Source organism: Silene latifolia, chromosome Y (genome assembly GCF_048544455.1).
Source record: "Silene latifolia isolate original U9 population chromosome Y, ASM4854445v1, whole genome shotgun sequence".
NCBI lineage: Eukaryota > Viridiplantae > Streptophyta > Magnoliopsida > Caryophyllales > Caryophyllaceae > Silene > Silene latifolia.
Window position 1 is genome coordinate 239,194,533 of NC_133538.1, and position 22,412 is coordinate 239,216,944.

Sequence of the window (22,412 nt, forward strand, 5' to 3'; positions counted from 1 at the left end):
CAAAAAGTAGAAACCATGAAAACCTATTTCGTGAGGGAGTGCACTCGGCCTTACCGCGGTACAAACCTTGCTACGTAGGGGAAGTGGGTGATAAATGTCTACCCACCGAATTTATAAAGATAAGGGTTGTATTCGGCTTTACCGATGCCCAAGTTGATGTAAATTTGGATCATGGACACATTTATTCGAAATTTGGGTTGAACTCAACGAAAGTATTCTCGGCGGTTGCCGGATGTGTTTCGGGCTAAAGATAAATATTAATGTAAATTTATCGATCAAGAGTTCTAAGAGTAGAATCTATTAAAAAGTTAATCCACCGAGTTATATTGATGAGGGTTGTATTCGGCTTTACCGATGCCTAAGTTAATATGAATTTGGGTCTTGGAATCATTTATCAAAGTTGGGTAGAGGTCACTAGATAAATGCAATAAAACTTGTTTAAATAAAAAATTTACGAGTGTTATTATTATTTTGAAAACGACAAATGTTTTATTCCTTCTATTTTGTTTTGTAGACCACCTTTATTTCTCATAACAAATGGCCGCACCAAACACCAAAGCCGCACCTCTCACTAATGTTTCATGGCTCCGATCCTTCATGGATCGTTGTAAACTTGAAAAGAATGGGTCAAATTTTTCCGATTGGGATGCCCAACTCAAATTAGCCGCCCAAGGTGATGACAAGCTTCGTTACCTCACCGAGGCCTCTCCACCCGAACCTAATGCTAGGTCGAGTGCCGCCACTAGGGAAGCATATGAGGCTTACCACAAAGAGTCCGCCGCTATGAAAAATGTGTTGATTTTTGCTATGGAGGCGGATCTCCAAAGGAGAGCCTTTAAAATGGGAACCGCTTATGAAATCTATTCCAAACTTGTGACAATGTTTTCGCAAGCTCCAAGGATCGTCCAATATGAGGCGGCCTCGGCATTCTTTGATCTCGATTTTAAGGAGAGCCAAAAGTTTAGCCCTCACGTGCTCAAATTGTTGGAGCTAGTCGAGACTTTGAAGATTCAAAAAGTTGAAATCCGCAAAGAGCTCATTGTAGATAGGATTCTACACTCCTTATCCAAAGTTAAAGCATATGTTCAATTCCGGGTGAATTTTAACATGCAAGACAAGCACGTGTCTCTTGAAGAGTTGCACAAGTTACTTGTGCAAGCCGAAAGAGACATGGGGTTGAATGTTAACCCACCTAAGGACGTGCTTAATATAAGCACTAAAAGCAAAGGGAAGTTCAAAAAGAATGGGAAAAAGGGTAAGAGGCAAGCTCCCATGTCCACCAAGGCTAAGGCTCTGTTTGGCAAAATTACCTGAAAAGTTAGCTGAAACCTGAAAAGGTAACTGAAAACTGAAAAGTTATCTGAAACCTGAAAAGGTAACTGATAAGGTAGTTGAAAATTAGGAGCTGATAAGGTAACTGATTATATAAAAATGTGTTTGGCAAACTAGGTGAAAAGGTAGCTGATTTTGGTAGAATGACGTGAAAGTATATGAAAATTATTTAATATTATAGAATAAAGGGGTAAAAAATGGAATATAAATCATTTCAGGTACCTGATTTATCAAATGGTACCTGAGGTAGCAATTCATTTCAGATACCTTATTTGACCAAATAAACTACTTGCCAAACACTTGCAAAAAAATCAGGTAGCTCAAATTTTGGTCAAATAAGTTACTTTGGTCAAATAAGCTACCTGAAATGTCGTGCCAAACGGAGCCTAAGACTTTTGAAGCTAGCACTTCCAAGACCAAGAAGGGTCCTCTTGACAAATGCCATTATTGTAATGGTGTTAGACATTGGAAAAGGAATTGTTCCAAGTATCTTAGTGACATCAAAGCTAGAAAGATCACTCCAGTAGGTAAATGACTATCCTTTCTTTTATGTTTCTAATTCAACTATGGTATTTTGATACAAAGTTGTGATAATGTATCCCCTTTTTATTGTAAATAGGGCCTCCTCCAAGCAAATACAAGGGAAAAGAGAAGCAAGCTTGAGAAATCATGAAGGAGCTAGGAGTAGCTACCGATGAAGCTTAGCTTTTATTGTCTTTATTTTAATGTTATGAATTTTTAGAACTATTTTGATTTCCGTGTTCGACTTGGAAATGGTTGATCCTTTCTAAACAATGGTTGAATTTTGGATTATGGTGGCTTGGCTTGCAACACAAGTCACCCCTTTTATCTTATTTCTTGTTCTAAAAATTCGTCTTTATATGCTTGCACATAGAAACATATGATCATCTACTTAAAGTGATCCAATATACAACTATAATGATGGGATTCATTATATGTCCACAAGCTTAAGGTTTGTGTATGATCAATTATAAAATGATGTTGAGTTGATGAACTCTCCTAAAGAAATGTCAATTACCAAGTACACTCATCAAATTTAAAATCTATTAGTCAATCTATGAGATTGTCCTCCTTCTACTTCAAAATCATTATTTGTGTCTCATAAGCTATCTTTGAATATTTAGTGTATTTATTCTAAAGATAGAGTGGGAGAAAAATGAAGACACGAAGAATACAAAGAATAATTTGTATGCTTGAGTAAATGAGATCTACGAAAGAAAGAATTATTTGTATACCTAAATAGATAGTATACATAAATAGATGAGATATATGGTCTCGAATAGATGAGATCTACATGACAAAAGAGACCAAGTGAAATAATCAAAAGAATATGTTCTCAAGATAACTACACGAGGAGACCAAAAGAAAGTTTTGAAAGAAAATGACTAAAGAAAAGTCTTAACAAGAGATTTGGCTAGTTTATGAACAACATATGACCAAGAGTTTCATAATTGATATTTACTTAAGAGCCTAAATGAAACAGAGTTGCATCTTCGAATATAAATGAGATTTATGATTAAAAGTTGCAAAGGAAGATATGCTGATATCTACAAAAGCTAAGTTAATTGTTAACCACGCGAGTGTCATTACTTAACCTCATTATGAAAATGAAATGCTTAAACTTTCTTCCGAAAAAGGGTATTTTGAGAAGGACGTGTATTAAGTGGAATTTAACATTTAAATAATGACATTGCTACGCATCATTATAAAAATGAATGAGTTAGAGATTAAAATCTCTTTCCATAAAGTTTAAGACTGAAACCTTTTCAAAATAGGTATTTTGAAAGGATATGTTGGGAACATATATGGTTTTAATCTTAATAACTTGGCAAAGCAAAATGTATTTCAATTCTTGAAATGTTTCGATTGAGTAGTCAATTGCGAAACATGTGGAATTAAGTGGGAGATTGAAATTATCATGTGAAGACATGAAATTTAGTGAGACCAATCATCTTGTAAAATTTATAATTCATTACTCATTGAGAATGACGAGCTAGTAATATCTTTCACAAAGAAGTATTTGAGTTTTCAATTCTGGATGAAAATGGACTATGATGAATCCAACCACATCATGGAATGTTGCATAAGTATTGAGATATACACATCAAATCAACGAGAAACATAGGTTATTCATATTGATGAAAATGGAATTACCATAAGAAGTCATGGTCATTCAATGAACCTAAGAATGGTTGATCACATGATTAAAGATTAGTAATGTTTCCGCCATTAGAATATTCATGCACATGTCCAATAATGAATCATATGCTTAAGAGCATGATGAATCATTGGTAAGCCATAGAAGAATCGTCATGAATTCTCGAGGAGAATTAATGAGCTATTCTAGTGTTTGACAGAACACTCTGTTATGTGACAAGAAGTTGCACATATTGAAATTCGAAAACGCGTAAGGATTGATGAAGATCCTAAGCTAATTAAGCTTAAAGAGAAATAAGAAGTTGGAAGGATACTAAGTTATAGTAAGAGGTTACGCAAAATTAGTATTTTCTAATATGCTAGGACTTATGAGAAGTGCTAGGCTAATTATCTTGACAATTATTGCAAGACCCTACAAAACGTATACCTAGTGCATTGCGAGTTGGTAGAACACTTGACCAGTGCAAGTTATATCATCCACCACAATTCGTTGGTTATGTGATAAACAACTAGAAAGTTCTTTCAAGATAAAGAACCTAAACCTAGGTTGGGAACCTAGATGTGTACTTGGTAAGGTTCATGCTATGAGAGATAACATGAATATAAAGGAAAGTGCAATAAAAGAAGTATGAACACATGGACACATGGTATGTTAAACTTCTATTGCAATCAACAAGTGTTTTCACACTTATATACATCACAAGGTAGTAATATTGTATTGACTACCCGAATATGATGTCCACATTTGTCGCTTGAGTTATTATTAACTCACCTTATACTTTGTTACATCCAAACGGGTTGTACAGATAATTGAACCCCGTTAAAGTGAACACAGATTAACATTGTATTCGCCCATAGTCACTTACACGAGGTGACGTCACGAAGTGACTAGAGTGTGATGCGATTGATGGCAAGTTCGAATGCCATAGAGTCATATGAGATGACTAGTCGATCACATAGGCAAACTGTTAGGAACACTTTATCGGGCCTTATGACCGCTTATAGAGTTCTGGCAAATTTATATAGCCTGGTCGTGGCGAGAGCTACTATAGTATTCTAGTGAGTCGATTTTTTTGACTAAAGACTGTTCGCCTAAGGTGGCACAGTTTCATATTAACTTTGATTTATGTTACTACGACCTTCGTAAATGGGGTCAAATGGGCATATTTTGGGTTATGATGGATGTGGCTAGTCGAAGGGAATAAGTGCGATAGGAATTGTCCACCCCTTGTCAGGGTTATAACAATATCTCAGGGCCACTCGAGGAGTAATGAACTGGAAATGCGTGGCCACGCTCGGAAAGTATCTATGGTAGATAATTCCGGTCAATCAGTTATTCTCCAGATCGAGGAAACCACTCTCGATATGATCACTTGCAAGTACGACCTGAAAGACACCTTGCATTGAGTGGGAGATAGTAATAGGACAAGAGAATTGGTGACGCACACTTGTCGAGGACAAGTGGGAGATTGTTGGAATATGTGTCCTCCGACAATAATGCGATCACAATTGTCGATCATGATGATCACATGTTTAAATCTCATTTTAAGAATACATGTGGGATGTAATATTTTACAGTCAACTGGTCCACACATATCGGTAATGATTGGCTGACTAGAGTTTGACATTACTGTCGTGCGACGGTGGTGATCAGTTGATCCCCTTAGGTCATACCTAAAGGGTAACACTCTTAATTGATTATTTAATTGATCGTATGACGATACGGGTTAATTAAATTGTTTAAAATTGACGGACGATTTTGTGAGTATTATTGACGTGTCTTATTGTAATTCGATTAAATAAAGATACGGTCTAAGTAATCAAATTGTTTTATTACTTAGATAAAATTATTGTTTACGAAACAATTGAAACTGAATGAATAATTTATTATAAATACAAGACTTTGTGATTTATAATTGATAAACCATTTTGGTACAAGTAATTCGGAATTACTAAGTCGATTTTTGTACATGACGTATTTTTATTAATACGTTGATTTTTAATATGTTAAAAATACATGACAATTTCACATGACTAGTAACATGTGACAATTGACAAATGACAAATATAAAATGGACCTCCCATTTTATATAAGTGTCGAAATGGAGGGAGTATTAGGTTAAAATTGTGTTGATTATTTTTAAGTGGAAAACATGATGATTGCAACCTAATATAGCCATGCATGCCTATGATTTCTTGGGTAGAAAAACTTGTCCATGCATTGGCTCTCCTTCACCCCTCCCCACCGGTTTTCAAAGGGAATAATAGAGGGTTTTTCCCTCTAATTATTCATTCACTACTTACATTATAATTTCTAGTGTAAGAAATTATACACATTCTCTCTACATATTATGAAAAATTAGAGTGATAAAAAGTCCAAAAATTCTTTCTCTTGACCGAAATAACAAGAGACCAAAACAAATATTTTGGGTCAATTTTTAGTAAGATTAATATTATTCTAGTTCTAATAATATTAGTCTTTTAAGAGGTTATCTTGGGTATTCATCTTTGGGAGGGATTCTAAGCTTGAATTTTTGTTCATCCATATATATGGAAAGCTCAAGAACAAGTAAGAACGAGATCTTACTTGTGCCCTTTAATCCGAAATTCCATAGTAAGAAAGACGATTTCTTCTCTATTCTTATTTAAGTTTGCATTCATAAGATCTAGTTTTTAATTTTATGACTAAATTAAATGTCACATATATGAATATGTAAATTAATGAGATTAAATTTCTAACACTTTCCTCTAATGATAGCTCTTCTCCATCCAATTTGTGCTCCAAAACATCAATCCCCTCATTTCCAATCTCATCATCACCTGCAAAAGATTCCATTAGCAAGAGTGCCTCCAAGGGATCTTTAGATAAAGATCGAGGTGTAGAGTCTTTTATAACAATTTCAACAACATCCAAAATGTCAATAGAATAACAAGACTTTTTTATCATGGGACTCTTCATGGCACTATTCAAATTATCTGTGAACTTATCGTCACCCACTTCCAATGTAATTTTACCATTCTTGACATCAATTATCGCACCCGCGGTATGTAAAAAGGGTCTTCCTAAAATGATTGGGATTTGGGCATCTTCGGCCATGTCAAGAACAATAAAATCAACCGGGATAAAAAAACATACCAACCTTCACGGGAACATCCTCCAAAACTCCCAAAGAGCGTTTTATAGAACGATCCGCCATTTGCAATGTGATACTAGTACATTTTAAGACTCCCATATTAAGCATAGCACAAATAGAGTAAGGTATTACACTCACACTAGCACCTAAATCACATAAAACTTTATCAATTTGATAGGTGCCAATTGTGCATGGAATAGAAAAGCTATCGGGATCTTTTAACTTAGGAGGGGACTTATTTTGCAAAAGAGCACTCACCTCGGCGGTGAGGGCTATTATTTCAGCTTCGTCAAAAGTCCTCTTCTTAGTTAAAATATCTTTCATGAACTTAGTATAAGATGGAATTTGAGTGATTAATACGGTAAAAGGAATGATTACCTAGAGATTCTTCACAACTTCCATGAACTTACCGAATTGAGAATTCTTTTGATGCTTTGCCAATCTATGTGGGAATGGCACTTTGACTTTTTCCGGCACCTTTGTTTCAATATCTTTGGAGGAGCATCCTCCACTTCTTTGATTTTCTCAACCACAAGTGGATCGTGCACCTTCTTTCGAACATCCTCACTTTCTTTACCATTTGGAGAAATCTCCAACTCAACAAGTACCTCCTCATCTTCCTTGGGCATGGATGGTCCATCATATTTCGTACCACTTCTTAGGGAGATAGCATTAAGGGTAGCATGTGGTTGCTCACCTTGAGGGGGTAATTGACCCGTTTTCCTTGAAGAGCTAGATGAGGCTAGTTCAGCCTTTTGTTGCTCCAACATTTTGATTGTGGCATTATGATTTTGCTCATTCTTTTGGATTTGAGCCAACAATTCCTTTTGCATTTGTACTATCAAGCCCTCAAGCTTACCTCCTCCTTGGTTGTTTTGTTGGACATTTTGTGGTGGGGGTTGATTTTTTTGGTAATTTTGTTGTGGTGGCTTTTGTTGGTTTTGATAACCTGGTGGAGGATTATACTTTTGTTGTTGAGGGACATAGGCATTTTGTTGTGGTGGTGGTGGGGGGGGGGGGGGGGGATGGGTTTAAGCGCATTATTACTTCTATAAGACATATTCGGGTGGAATCTTGAATTCGGGTTATATGTATTTGAAAATGTACCCGGTGGATAAGAACTTTGTCTTAGAGCTTGAAAAGCATTTACCTCTTCAATAGTAGCTTGGCAATGAGTGGTGTAATGACCCGCACCTCCGCAACCATCACAAACAATGATTTGACTTGTAGAAGACACGGTATTGAGTGGTTGAAGGGAATCTCTAGCATCTCGTTCCCCCAATTGTTGTAGGAGTAAGGCAATTTGAGCTAACAAGACGAGATTGTCGGAGGATTCTTCTTTACCTTTGAGTGGCACACTTCGGAAATTGACATATTGTGCGTCATGGACCGCCATAGATTCGATCGTAGCATGAGCAATATTGGTGTCAATTTGATCAAACCGCCCATTGTTGACGGAATCAAGAATCCTTCGGAACTCGGCACAACATCTATTGTAGAATGTTATAGCTAGAAACCAATCATCTAGCCCATGATGTGGGCATTGTCTTTGAAATTATTTGTACTTCTCCCAAGCCTCATATAAGCTCTCAAGAGCTTGTTGACGGAATCCGGTGATTTGGCTCCTCAAAGTTTGAGTTTTCTCCGGTGAAAAAACTTTTGATAGAAAGCAAGAGCCAATGTCTCCCAATTGGTGATTTCCATAGCGGTGTGGTCAAGGCTATTGATCCAAAGCTTGGCCTTGTCCTTCAAAGACAAAGGGAAAAGTATTTCCCTTATTTGGGGCTTGAGTGACGCCCGTGTGACGGATCATGGACAATAATCGCAAAAAATTTGCACATGCAAACTGGGATCCTCCAAAGGACTTCCCCCAAATTTCTTCCTCTCCACAAGGCTAATGAAAGCCGGTTTGATCTCGAGGTCCGGCGCGGTAATTTGAGTAGTTGTGATACCGGCCGGAAGCATGGCCGCAGTGGGCTTTGAGTGATCGGAAAGTTTCACCATCTTTTTGGTTGAAGATGGTGGTGGTGGTGGAGATGATGAACTTGAAACCTCCTCCTCATAAAGGGCTTCTATATCGTCTAAGTAAGACTTTCTAGCACTTTCAACTTGCACCGGAGAAGCGGCTTCTTTCACTTCTTTCCAAAAACGTCGTCTTCTCCTAAAGTTTTGCTCGGGATCGGAATCCGGTGAAAGCAAATCTCCACTACGAGAGGACCTGGGCATAAGACAATAATTTTTAGAAAATGATAAGTAACGGTCTCAAGGAACAAGTGTTCCCCAAGACAAAATAAAACAAAATAAAAATCGACAAATCAATACGCAATAAAACCGTGCTCCCCGGCAACGGCGCCAAAATTTGATAGGCTATCATACACCTATGCAAAGATAATTACCCTAAACACAAATTAATGTAGTAATAGGGGTCGAACACAAGGAGACGGGAATTGCGTTATGATATGCTATGGAGAGATTCTTATCAAGGCCGATTTCGTTTGGTTTGATTTGTTGGTTGGTTTGATGATTAATAATTATAAAATTGTAAACAATATGATAAAAGCAGTCTAGGGGAGTCGAGTCACACATGCAAAGGTAAATATACATTCATGTTAAGCTCGGTAATAACAACATTGTCAATTGTTTAGGCTTAGAGACACCCACCTTACGATATTAATGTCAACCATAGACCGGGTCCTAGAGAAACTCTCGTTTATGACTAGGTCGTCCTACTATACTTGCTTAGTCTAATCCGATTCCATACCTCTTGACTTTTAGAACGAATTAATAAACTTAATCAATAAATAAGACCTTTAAACAAAGATTAAACGTTGAGGTGCAAACATGTGATAAAAACAATTAGACAATATTATATCAACCTAATTTATCATTTTACATATTTGATTTTGCATGGCTTCCCTCGCCCCAAAACTAAGGAATTTAGCTAATCATGACGAAATGTAAACTATAAACTATGTTAAATAAAATGCTAAACATGATTGTAGAAATGATATAAAATAAATGATAAAACATAAAATATGAGGCTAAACTATGTGGTAAAATTGAAATGCTAGCCATGTAATTATGAAAACGTAAAAAGAAATGTAAACTAAATAAACAAGAGTAAGAATTACCGAAATGAGGAACTAGAACTTGAATTACAAAGAGAACCAAATGCTTGAATTAACTTAGAACCAAATGTTTAACATCAACAAAAGCTTAACAATATTGAAACTAAATATGAAAACTAATGAGAGAATATTGCTTAAGGCTATTATAGAGTATGAAAGACGTGAGAAAAGATATCCCTAATGACGGATTAAGGCCCCTATTTATAAGAAAATAGGGGCATAATGTAAAATTGCAAGAGAGGGTCAACCCCGATCGGGGTTGCCAGCCCCGGTCGGGGGCGTGGTTATCCGGGCATTTTGGCTTCAATTCTCGTTTTAATGCTCGAGGGATCCAATGTTTATGTTTTAATGCTCCTTTAATCACCCGATAATGCTTCTTAATCTTAGCATCCAAAGCTCCTTAGCATCCAAAGCTTCCACCTTAATTTGGACTTTCATTTTGGGCTTGACTTTGCATTTGACTTAATTTGTAATTCTTACTTCAATCCATTAAATCTTCATGCAAAAACCTATGCAACTTCATACACTTAGCCCAATACTTGCTCCTGCTTAGCTTTTGCACTCTAGATTGCATCTTTGTTGGATTTTAGCTCCTAAAAGCTTAAACTCCTACAAAACATGTGGAAACAAGCAATTGCAACTAGAATAACAAATATTAGCTCAAAACACTATGATAAGTGCTAAATGACATGTAAAATGGAGCTAATCTAAGGGGTAAAACTATGGAAATTATGCACTTATCAGGTCTCCAGACCCGTCTTACGTCTTCTCAACAACCCAACACAACACACCAAAACTCCACCAACCATCTCCTCCAACATCCACAAGTAACCAATGCATACAATAAACACCAATTATGTCTTTCCACATAACCATGAACCACAATATGACATAAATGCACATGTTCACCAATTAAACCCATTTAATAACCAACAATCCTCCAAATTCATGTTATAATGCAATTCAAGTAAATAGGTGAAACCAATATGACTTACCCAACATCATGACATGATGAATATACAATACTAGTGTACAACTAACATTAAATTCCCAACAAAGCAGGTTATAGTGCAATTGTGACATGTAATATGTAATTCATGACAAATAACACAAATGTAAACAACCATATTACTAAGACCGAGTAGGGAAACCTTACCTATTGCAAATCTTCACATCAAAGCAAGCACACTAGAATGATTCCTCTAGGAAGTCTCCTCCTACAAAAATTAATGAAATATCTATCACAAATACATCCTACAACATTAATAATACTAATTAACCAAAACCCTAATTAAAATCCCAAAAACTAGGGTTTATTAACAATAAATAAAGGAAAAAGGGAGAATAATTACTTACAAATGTAAACAAATGAAAAAGGAATGGAGCTTGAGTTCAAATCTTCATGGGTATGGTGAGAATCTTGAGAGGATAAGGTCATATAGGATTTTGGGGGATTTTGAGATATGGTGGAATGTTTTAGGGTTGTGAAATGAGGGAAAATATGAAAAGGAGAGCATATATACCACACAAGGCCCACACGCGGAAACAAGACTGAGCCCGTACACTCGTTCGAGTGCTCGGTGGCACTCGGTCGAGTACACCAGCCACTCGGCCGAGTGACTCACTAACAGGAGCTGGTAAATTGCTCAGAGGGCACTCAGTCGGCGTACTCGGCCGAGTAGAGTGTCACTCGGTCGAGTACTCAGTTGTATTACGACGAGAGCACTACTAGAAAATACGGGGTATTACAGACACGGAATTCAACCTTGCAAGGATGAATTAAAATTATTTCAATCTCGCAGGAAAGAAATAAAAGATCTTACAACTCGCAAATTAATGAGAACACACACGTATAAACTTAAAATAAACTTTGGAATTGAATGAGTAAAACTTATTACAAGCTCCTTATTTATAGTCTAAGATTACCTTAAACTAATTAGGAATTATTAAGGAAATAAGACAACAACTACCTTAAATTTATTATGAAAGTAAGAACAATTACAACTCCATACAACCAGCTATCACACATTTTTTGGCAGCTAAGAATACTTGTTGCCCAAGTAACTGGCATCCCATGTAAGAGCAGCGCATATGAAACCGTGTTGCTATCCGTGAATGCCAACTTCTCATCGTTCTCCTTCAGTGTCTTATAATGTTCCCGCATCATTTGGACAGACATTCAAGGACACTTTAACTCGGTATAATGTCGATGTCATGTGATCTAATTTATAAAACTTTCATGATTAAACAATGGTTAAGCTATGTTTTGAATACATGACTTATTTATGTATATGATTGAATATGGGTTATTATTAAATAGGGTTATTTCATAAGAATAATCCATCCTATGGTGACCTGCTTAAATTACTCCATCCTTTAAGTAATCCGAATTTAATTCCTCCTACCCCCCTTCCTTCCCAGAACAAACTTGCTTGTTTTTTTGACATGCTATAACAGGCAAAAAATGATGTGGTCACTAATATTTCATAGGAATAATCCATCCTATGGGTGACCTGCTTAAATTACTCCATCCTTTAATCCCTCTTATCACCATCATGCATTTTTTTACCACCAATCACCATCATGTTCGGCGGGTGAGGCGGCGGGGGAAGAAGAGAGTGCATGTGATGCGAATTGAGTTGATGAGAATGTTGGGAATAAGAATAGGGAGAATATTGGGTCTTCGGAGAAGGTGACTAAAGGATTGTTGCTGTTGTTGTTGTTGTTGTTGTTGTTGTTGTTGTTGTTGTTGTTGTTGTTGTTGTTGTTATTGTCTTGGTCTATTTGGTGGTGGCGCTGTGGTGGTTGATGTGGTGGGGTCTTTAATGATGGGGAGTTTTTGGAGAGGTGATCGCAGAGGGTGATGCTGTTATTGTTGCATTGTTGCTGCGGATAATGACATTTTGGTTTTGATTCGCGTTTTGATTGTTTTGAATTGATTTTACATCTTGAGTTTGTTATGCAAGTTAGGACGATTTAGTTGCAGGGTTGGGTTGCCCATTGATAAGGCTGGAATTGAGAGAAGAAGAGAAAAAAGGATAGGAGTGGAGGGAGTCGGTGCCAGAGGAGTGACCGTAGGAGGAGTAGTAATAGTTCGGATTATTATGAGATTAAATATGGTTTGGAGTGTTATAAGAAGGTCACTCATACTTTTGATTATTCTTGTAAAATAATTAAGGTGCTTTTTAACTCTTAAAAACATAAGGTAACCTGTTGTTTAGGTTACCGGTCACTCTAGTGTGTTCTGGGAAGGAAGGGGGATATGGGGGATTAAATTCGAATTACTTAAGGATGGAGTAAATTAAGCAGGCCACTTATATGATGGATTATTCATATGAAATAACCCTATTAAATATGGTTAAATATGAGTATTATATTTTTAAATAATTTACATATATTTATGTATGTATATGATTGTCGAGTTGCAAGAAAGGTTTGGTCTCTTTTTATCTTTGCTCAAAATCGTAATTTCCTTGATATTATGGATCTGCGTGACTGACTCGCTATGAATCTGTCGACCAAGGATTGTGCGGAGCTCCGTTCATGGCGGTCTATGATTTCAATCATTGTGTGGTGGATATGGAGATGGCGCAATTGTAGGGTGTTTGGACGGTTAGATGCGATTTCGAGTAATATGCACTCATTCCTCAATCAACGGTTTTGGGGAGTTATGAATACAAAGGATGTAACAGATATTTGCATCAAGAAAAAGGAAGGTAACTACCATGAGATTTATGTTCGTTGGACTGCGCCACTGGATAATTGGATTGTTCTTAATATTGATGGAGCTTCTAAGGGTAATCCGGGTGTGTCGGGAGTGGAAGGTATCTTTTGCGACTCAACAGGACACATGGTGTTGTCGTCTGCGGAGAAGTTGAGGATTGCTACTGTGACAAGGGGCGAGCTTATGGCGCTTCGACGGGGTTTGTTGGTGGCCACAGAGCGCAAGTTTGCCCGTCTCATTATCCAAGCCGATTCTAATGTGATTCTGAGTTTTTTTTTTTGGAAGGGGAGCAATAGCTCCTAACACCCCACTCACACCTAATTCAAATTTGCAAGGCCTTCCATCGTGATACTCCATAGACAGTCGAGGTGCACCATATTTATCGTGAGGCGAATGCGGGCGCCAATTGGTCGACTAACCAAGGGTCGTGCAATCACAACAATTGAATGTTATCGAGTTATCCGACATGTCGGGTCATCTATTTTGCTTAGCTCAGCTTAATGTAGGAGGCGTTTCTTGGCCTTGTTATGTTCCGTTTTATGCGTTTTAGACTTTCGTTTGTAGTTTGTAGTTTGTATTTTTGTTTTGGGTTAATCCCGCTTTTTTTACCAATAAAATAAAATAAAATAAAATACTCCTTTCTAGTCGCTTATTTTTTCCCTCTTCCTTTTTTCACGGTAGTCGGATTTTCTACTCTCTTTTCTTTTTTTGGAAAGTTTTTTGTGGTCTAAATTAATTTGCATGTGGGGTAGAGTGGGACAGAGTGTTTTGTGTAGTATAAAATTATTTACGTATTTATTGTGCAAAATGGAAGAGGGATAAATGAGCGACTATTAGGGGTATATCATTTAAATTTTAATATAAAATTTAAAATAAAATACATTGACAAAAACAAAGTTGACCGTTTTACTATAAAATATATTCCGTATTTTTTATTAAATTTAAAAAATAATCCCGTATCCTACATTTTATGGGGTATCGTATCACGTATCCGTTTCGTATTCTTGTTCGTATCCGTTTCGGTACTACCAAGCTTTTCGTATACCATCTCTTTCGCCTCAAGTACCTACAAAATTACTCATTCAAAACTTATTACCAACAAGTAACAACCAGTCCACCTCTGAACGGATCACAATCACCTCAAATGCCATCACTTTATCACCATGTCCGACCACCATGTGAACACCTCTGATCTCCATCCTTTGACCTTCGTTGCCTCCCACTTCATCTTAGTTAAAATTATCCCAGTGACAGATTTTTCAATCATGACGGAATTTAGGGTTTGAGCGCGATGGATGAGATTAAGCCAAGTAAAGGGAGTGCGGAGCTCGACACTCCTAGCCATGGAGACCCACACGGAGAAGGGAAAGGTAATGAACACTTTGATAGTGACAAGTTGACAAGGAGGGTTTGGAAAATGCATTTAAAATTTTGAAACGTGATCAGAATATCGATTTTTGGGTAACCGGTTTCAGATACAGTTTTTGAATCCTGGAAAATGAAATCATGTTTTATACTAAATGCTTGCCGGTACCCGATTTTGAACAGAAACTGGGGCCGTGGGGCGTGCCTCACACAAGAAATGCTCTTTCCATCCCACTCCACACGCGCCTGCGTATGCTAATTTATTTAATCCTTTCTTCTCCAATTCCCATCCCTTTTATCTTCTTCTTCATACTTCCATGAATCATTCGATAAATTCATCTCCATTGTATCCAAACCTCCAAAACAAAATTATAAAAAATAAAAAATAAAAAAGAAACGGAAATTCCCACTTCAGTCATCCTATTATATTTGTTTATCGACAAATTAAACGGAATACTAGTTTGTAAGAATATAATTGTATCAGATTGGATTATAAATTAAAAAAGTTATATTTGTTGAATTGATTGGGATTGTAAAAGAATGGAGAGTTTGAAGAGTATAAGAGAATTAAGGCCGATGGTGTGCTTATTGCTGCCATTGTGTGTGCTTTGGATTGCGGAGGAAATGACGGTATCTGTTCTTGTTGATGTTACTACACGTGCTCTTTGTCCTGCTCAAGTTACTTGCTCCCAGGCTATTTATCTTAACGGCCTTCAACAAACTGTACGTCTCCTTCTTCCTTCCTTGAATGTTAGACCAAATAGTTGGTAGCTGAAATTGTCTTCTTGATAACTTCAAATGTTAAAACTACAATACCTATGGTCATTTGGGTATAATTTAAATGGACCATATCACATAGAATAAGTTGGGTTACGCTCCTGATTATCGTAAATGAGATTTTGTGATCGCGTACAGATACTATTAATTTTTATTAGCTTTTTCATATTCATCAATCAAACTTTCTTGCTACTTTCTATATTCCGCAGTAATTTGTTTGGGTGCTTTCCTAGATGGCATAGGGCCAAGCTTGTCTTAATAGGTCCGAGAGATGGGGCTATAACTCAGAAAGCTCTCTTCCATACCAATTTTTCTTTTTTAACTAGCTGGAAAGCCGCGCGCTACGCCTGCTGCATCCAACTCTTTTTGGTGAAGACAAATTGCAACCAAAGAGCAAGTGCTATATCTCCAAAATAACATTTTAATTAAGAGAATATGGTTTAAAGCTAATTTCTCTATCAAGTTCTCATTATGCCAAACTCTCATTAATATAGCAACGCTTCTCATTACATCATACATATTTTTAAGACTTCGTCATAAGTAACTAAAAGTATCAATAGCTGAAAGTTGGAGGGGAAAGACTAAAGAGGGCTGATTCGTAGTGGGAACTTAAATACGAAGTTCGTCAATAGAGGGAAAATGTGCACAAAGGTGGAGAAAAGTAATGTAACGGTGGTCAAAATGCTAAGTGACTACTCTATCATCCTAATTATTCCACTTGAGTCTTATAGATTCAATTGACGGCAAAATTAAATGGGCTACAGTTAGGAGTAAATATAAAAGTTAAGGGGTATTATTGGGGATTCAGAAAAGGGAGAGGCGTAACTAAAAAAAATCGAATAAGAAAGGGTACCAATGAGAATACCCAAAATTATTTTATGTCGTGTTAACAGAATTTCAGCATGCAATATATGCATATACCTTATTGACTGTCGTAGTGTAGCAGAATTCTTGTAGAGTCGACGAACTGTAGTAGAAGTAGTGCAAATATGTTACAGAATTCAAATGGCCACGGCTCTAGTTTTTATATGCGACGAAATGTCGAAAAAAAAAGGTCATTCATAGTTTGAGGACTGAGGAGGCCCAATATATACACCGATTTCACAAGCAGAAGCTATATTTTTGCAGCAACAAATTTGCGAAATTAAAAAATCGACCAAAGTTGACGATGGTGACTGTATGAAAGTAATAAGAAGTTACTCACTTACTCGCCAGTATCCATCGTCGTCATCCTCATCATTGTCATCATTGTCATCATTTATATCCGCAATGCATCTCTCCCTGAACAGCCTCCCTTGTGAACTATGATATAACATGCCGAATAATCTGTTCTCAAATGGTAGAGCTATATAAAAAATCACATCATCATAATAAAGAAAAACATGCATGTATGAACTAATAGGCAATGAGTACGTAATAAGGCAATATAAAAGTATGGAAACCAGAAGAAATCGTCATATCTTATACAGCCTACTCACCCGCATTTTACAATCTTAGTAATAAGTTTTGCATTCTTAACTCCTTTTTGAAGGTTTTTTTATCATGATTTTTTTAGTCAAACACACATAAAGCCATTTGATCTGCGTTCCACAAAGTAACGAAACAGTATGATAAATGACAAAGTAGATGTAGGTACTAAAAATTATAGATCAAAGTGATAAGATGATTACCCTATTGCCTTCTCTAGTATAGGTTCATCAATCTTAGTATAAACTGCGTTTTTAAAGCAAGTTTTTTTTACTATCCAAAATCTAAAACTACTTTTGCTCATTCACCTCATTTAACATCCATTTGAAACCAACAGCTTGCTGAGCATTCATTTTTTGACGAGCTACTGAACCAATCCAGATTGTAAACCTTATCAACAGTCTTGATAATGGAGGATATATTAACTCCTCAGTCTATGATAAAGAATATCTCACCATTGGAGCAAACATTGGTATGATTATTCAACAATGTCTCGAACCATCCACTACCTGACCTCTGCATTGATATTATGACAAAGAACCGGACAGGATTACCATCACATTCAGCCCTGGTACAAGAAAACCGACAACTCAAAATCGACATCAACTACCAATATCAAACAACACAAAAGCTTTCATGTGAGACCAATCATTAACCCAAAACTATATGAGGACTACTTCCAAAAGCATTAATCTCTGGTAACACTCCCTCCTATTTAGCCAAACGAGAAAACTCTACTTTATGCTTTTCATGTTGGACCTAGTTCCCTAGGATGCTTTTGGACTTAGTTGGCCTAACTTTCAGCTGTGTCCAGGGTGGGAGTTGGTGGTTGGTGGTCAATTGACTGTTTTGAGCCCCCAAAGTTGACTGATCAGTGGTTGGTTTGGCAATATTGCTGGCAAGGGTATGGTCTGAGTTGGCTTGGCCGTGGCTTAGGTTGGCCTGGTCCTTGGCCCCTGCTACAACCTCCCTTGGTTGAACATGGCTTGACCTCCTCTCCCTCAGAATCTTCATAATATGGACTTAGATCACCCACATTGAAAGTTCCATGTACTCCATAGTCACCAAGTAAACTTTGTAGGCATTTGGACCAATTCTCCCAATGATTGCAAATGGACCCTCAGCTCTAGGCATCAGCTTGTTTCTCCTCCTTGCAGCCTGGCCATCTGTGTGGCCATCTGTTTGAGGGTGGTGAGATGTGATGAACAAGAGCTTAGTTTTTAGGAGCTTCCACAGTGTTTTCCAAAGGTAGCTCATGAACTTTGTGTCCCTGAGACAATTGTTTTTGGAACTCCATGTAGCCTCACAATCTCCTTCAGGTAGAGCTCAGCAACATTGGCAGCATCCTCAGTTTTCTTGCTTGCCACAAAATGTGCCATTTTACCGAACCTGTCAACAACCACCATAATAGAATCCTTCCCCGCTCTGTGGCCTGGGCAATGCAACAATAAAATCCAAGGTAAATAAATCGAAATAATTATGGAATATGATCGATATTCTTGGGAAATCTAGCTTGATTTATTTACCTTTTAATAGTTTGCAAAATATAGCATATTTATATTATATTTGTGTATGTTAAATAATTAATATCTTTATACTAATTAATACCATAACTGGGGCATATTTATTTTAAGGAAAATCACCATATTCTTTATACTTCAACCAAAACTATATAATATTTAAATTGAAGTTCCTTGGTCAGGTCTATCACAGAGCGCTATCGCTTAAAACTATATATTATAGTTAATTTGTATAGATTTATTTAATTGCATTGAAATCCTTTGGTTTCTGGATTATACATATAGTATTGATACGTTTATATAGAGTGAGATCCCATGAGAACCACCCTTCCATGATAAACGTGAGAACTCATTTCAACTATCTCATAAAATTAAAGGCTAAAATGGTCAGCAGGCCCTCGGTGGAGCTGTCTGCTGCCGGCTGAGTACCCTTTGTACCAAAGGAACAAAGGTTTGGTACAAAGGTTCTGCTTTATGAACCTTTAGTAAGGTTTTGCTTTCCGAACCTTTAGTATAATATTGTTGTACCTTTGGCACCAAAGTTCTGAACTTGAAGTTCTCGCGGGAAGGTGGTTCTCATTGGATCCTCAATCTTTTAGTTAGGATAATATATGTATTTTCTTTTTACTTAGGATAATTTTTCCTAATATTTTGTTGCTTTCACGCAAAGATAGCTACTAATCTAGATTACGAAGGACTATATAGACCGAGGAGGGAAATGGATAGCCCACACAATGGTAGCTACTAATGATAACGATCTTGATTATTGAGTATTAGATGCACCGATATGAGAGAAATGGAGTATCCACTCTCCGACCCATATTTTAAAATAAATAATTACTTGGCAATGTATTTAAGCTAATATTGAGTAATGATATAGTCATCGAACTGATATAAATTTATTGTATTTTAAAGTTATCGTATTTATTACTGTACTTCTATTACTAAATGAAAAGTCTAAAACAACATTTTAGTTTAAATATATAGCAATATCCTCATGATCAAGTGTTCGTCCAGAGCAGGGGAGGAAGTAAGGGCCCGATTGTTGCAATACTGAAAACATAGAGCCTTGATAATAATGTTAACAACTACGGAGTAACACAGTTAAATTATAGGAGTACTAAATAGATTAAGCTCGTCATTTTTTATATAAAAAAAATATTAGCTTTTAAGAAAAACTAAGTAGTGAACACATTCCTCATGGCGGCGCAAGTTTGCAAACTACTCGTGGTTATGACAGGTGTTGACCTAATTTCTCCATACAGAAATTAAAGATGTAAGGGGACAAAAATGTTAAGAAAGGTAATGAAGCTATTGCATTACCCTACGGAAGGTCGGAATGTGGGGTACGATTACCCTTTTTAAACTTGCTGCTATTACTAGCTATTGTTGATGTTTTTCTCTTTAAATATTGCTTCATGCTCCCTCAATTTTTTTTTATAAGGTCTTCTCGCCTCTCTTTATTTTGCCATTGTTTTATACATGATTCATGTTACCCAGTCTAAATCATGTTTTGGTGTAGGACTTGTATTTTGTATAGTTGCCTATTCCATACATAATTTAAATTTTGTTTATGAAACGTAGGTTGTTGGAATCTTTAAGATGGTAGTACTTCCACTTTTGGGTCAGCTTGCTGATGAATATGAACGGAAACCATTGTTACTTCTCACCGTCTCTACAACCATTTTCCTCTTCAGTATGTTTTAGTTTAAATCTGCATTTCTGCCTATCTGTCTTATTAAGTTACTCCGTATATTAATCTGCTCAGAAAGAAAAATATGAAAAAGGGTCATTCCAACTTTATTATGCATGAAAAGCAATGCATTCATTAACCAAAAGTAGTATAACATACCAGGAGCTACGGAGCTACTTCACCCATTCTTTTGGGTTCTTTACATTTATATATGGCAGTTGTTTTTTTTTTTTTTTTTTTATTTAAGTGAGAAGGTATGCCAAGTGGATGAGTGTGAGCATACTTCTATTCCTGGTTTTGGTCATAGTTGCGGTATCCACTATTGCAATGATCTTAGCAAAGCGGTCACTTTTTTGTGTGACGACCTTGATTTAATACCATGAGTGTTAGAAGTAGATGAATGAATAGTGGGACCTACTTATTTTTGGGAGGGTATTGATGTCTTTTTACGATCTACTATATGTGTGACAATGGCAAAGCAAATGCAGGTAAGTGTCTTCCACTGCCCAAGGATAATGTAGTGAATTTAAATGAATTGAGAGAGTACTAAAATATATCATCTTTTCCCATAAGCGAAAGGCTTAATATTTGTTGGTTCTTGATTATGTGGACTAAAACAAAATGACTCACTGTTAAAGTGACTGCACTATCTTTTTATTGTTTATTGTGAAATAGTGATTTGATGCAATCTGCACGATAGATCATTCGGGAAAAACATCTCCTTGTTGGACAACATTAGGATAAGACTGCGTACATCCAACTCCCTTATCCCACGATTTGGGAGCCCTTGCGCTACTGAGATAATGTTGTTGATGTTGTAGAGGGAGTACTAAATTGTTACTCCGTCTCAAACATTTCATGTGCCAGTTTTTGAACTGATAAATGTTCAACAGATCAATTGAGATATGTTTCAAATTTCATACAGGCTTACTTGTCATTAATCAGTCAAGAGATTTTGTATATGCATATTATATGATCCGGACAGTATAATCAAGATAAATACTTGCATTCATCCAAGACACATGCATTACTATTTACTGCTCCACACATCAATTCATTAAGTTTTCCTTTTTGAGCTGTTGTAATGGATCACAATGATTCCTTTTTTTTTGGGTAATAAATAACAATAAAAATCACAACCATATAGCATTCACCCTCTAAATTCTGTGTCCATTATAAAGTGTACTCCGTAATGAGAGAACATTAGCTAGAGAGTACTTATAAGAGAGTACTAATCTTCCATGTCCCTATAATAAATTTTGAACTTGCTTTTGTAAGGACACTTTACCACATCTCATTAATACTAATTCTAATTCATAGCCTAGAGTTATTCCTCTATAGATGTAGGTGATGGGAGTACTTTTCAAATTGCAGTATGCTTGCAGTTTCATGTTATCTAAAGTTTACATGTTTCCTTAAAATGATACTTTATGATAATGCAAATGAAGAACGAAAAGAAAACAATAATCCGTATTGTCGTTTTACATGTTTATTGTTTTGATATAAGAAACCAGAATTAGGCCATTTTTAAATTTTTAATTTCCTGACTTTGATGGTATAATGTTAAACTGCGTGAACATACTGAGAAGTTTGTGAATTCTGATGCTGCAGTACTACTTGAAGGCAGCTTTTGGCTTTAATAAAAATCAGTTTTCTCAGATACTGATGGTTGTTGGAGCAGGTTCCATTGTTTCTCAGGTATGTCCATGTCTTTAAATAGGGATAAGCTCATGCATATTTCACTTCAGTTGTCAAAAGCTTGGTGTAAGTCTGTCACTACATTCCCTTATTGTTTCCTCTGTATTTGACCTGGTCTTATTGTATGTCAATCCATGTTGTTTTTACATAGAACATTGACTTTGAAATAGGGGTAGGAAAAGGCCTCCTGTAATAACAATCTAATCCAGAACTTATATTTTGGTACCAGGATTACAAACATTTTTAACATACAAAATATATGCTTTAATCACACTTCAAAAGCTTTCCTTGGTTTTTGTATGTTTCTTCGTTGTGTGTTGACATGTTCTATGATGCCAATCTTGCTTCAACTTTTACTTTCTAATTTTTTTGTTTTTTTTTACTGGTTTACCTCCA

At 36.4% G+C, this 22,412-nt stretch overlaps 1 protein-coding gene, 1 non-coding gene and 1 pseudogene across 3 annotated transcripts; all 3 read left to right on the forward strand.

Moving 5' to 3' along the window:
• LOC141634344 (uncharacterized) overlaps positions 1-22,412 on the forward strand; it is a 54,441-nt pseudogene that overhangs the window by 30,154 nt on the left and 1,875 nt on the right.
• LOC141635238 (small nucleolar RNA R71) lies at positions 8,171-8,277 on the forward strand. Its single transcript, XR_012539937.1, has one exon. It is a non-coding gene; the product is annotated as a small nucleolar RNA R71 (small nucleolar RNA).
• On the forward strand, positions 15,064-22,241 carry LOC141634345 (uncharacterized). 2 transcript variants are annotated; one of them, XM_074446557.1, is made up of 3 exons: positions 15,064-15,584; positions 20,210-20,321; positions 21,930-22,241. In XM_074446557.1, exons 1-3 carry the CDS (start codon positions 15,402-15,404, stop codon positions 21,956-21,958), a joined length of 324 nt encoding a protein of 107 aa, XP_074302658.1. In that variant the 5' UTR covers positions 15,064-15,401; the 3' UTR covers positions 21,959-22,241. The 2 variants fall into 2 exon arrangements, with proteins under 2 accessions (XP_074302658.1, XP_074302656.1); XM_074446555.1 differs by lacking the exon at positions 21,930-22,241 and adding an exon at positions 21,244-21,923.

What these genes read in the sequence shown, in the direction of transcription:
- LOC141634345 (XM_074446555.1), top strand. Translation starts at nt 15,402, where the DNA reads ATGGAGAGTTTGAAGAGTATAAGAGAATTAAGGCCGATGGTGTGCTTA. An exon ending in TTAACGGCCTTCAACAAACT is followed by an intron (nt 15,585 to 20,209) that starts GTACGTCTCCTT and finishes TATGAAACGTAG; the next exon opens with GTTGTTGGAATCTTTAAGAT. An exon ending in TACAACCATTTTCCTCTTCA is followed by an intron (nt 20,322 to 21,243) that starts GTATGTTTTAGT and finishes AATTTCATACAG; the next exon opens with GCTTACTTGTCATTAATCAG.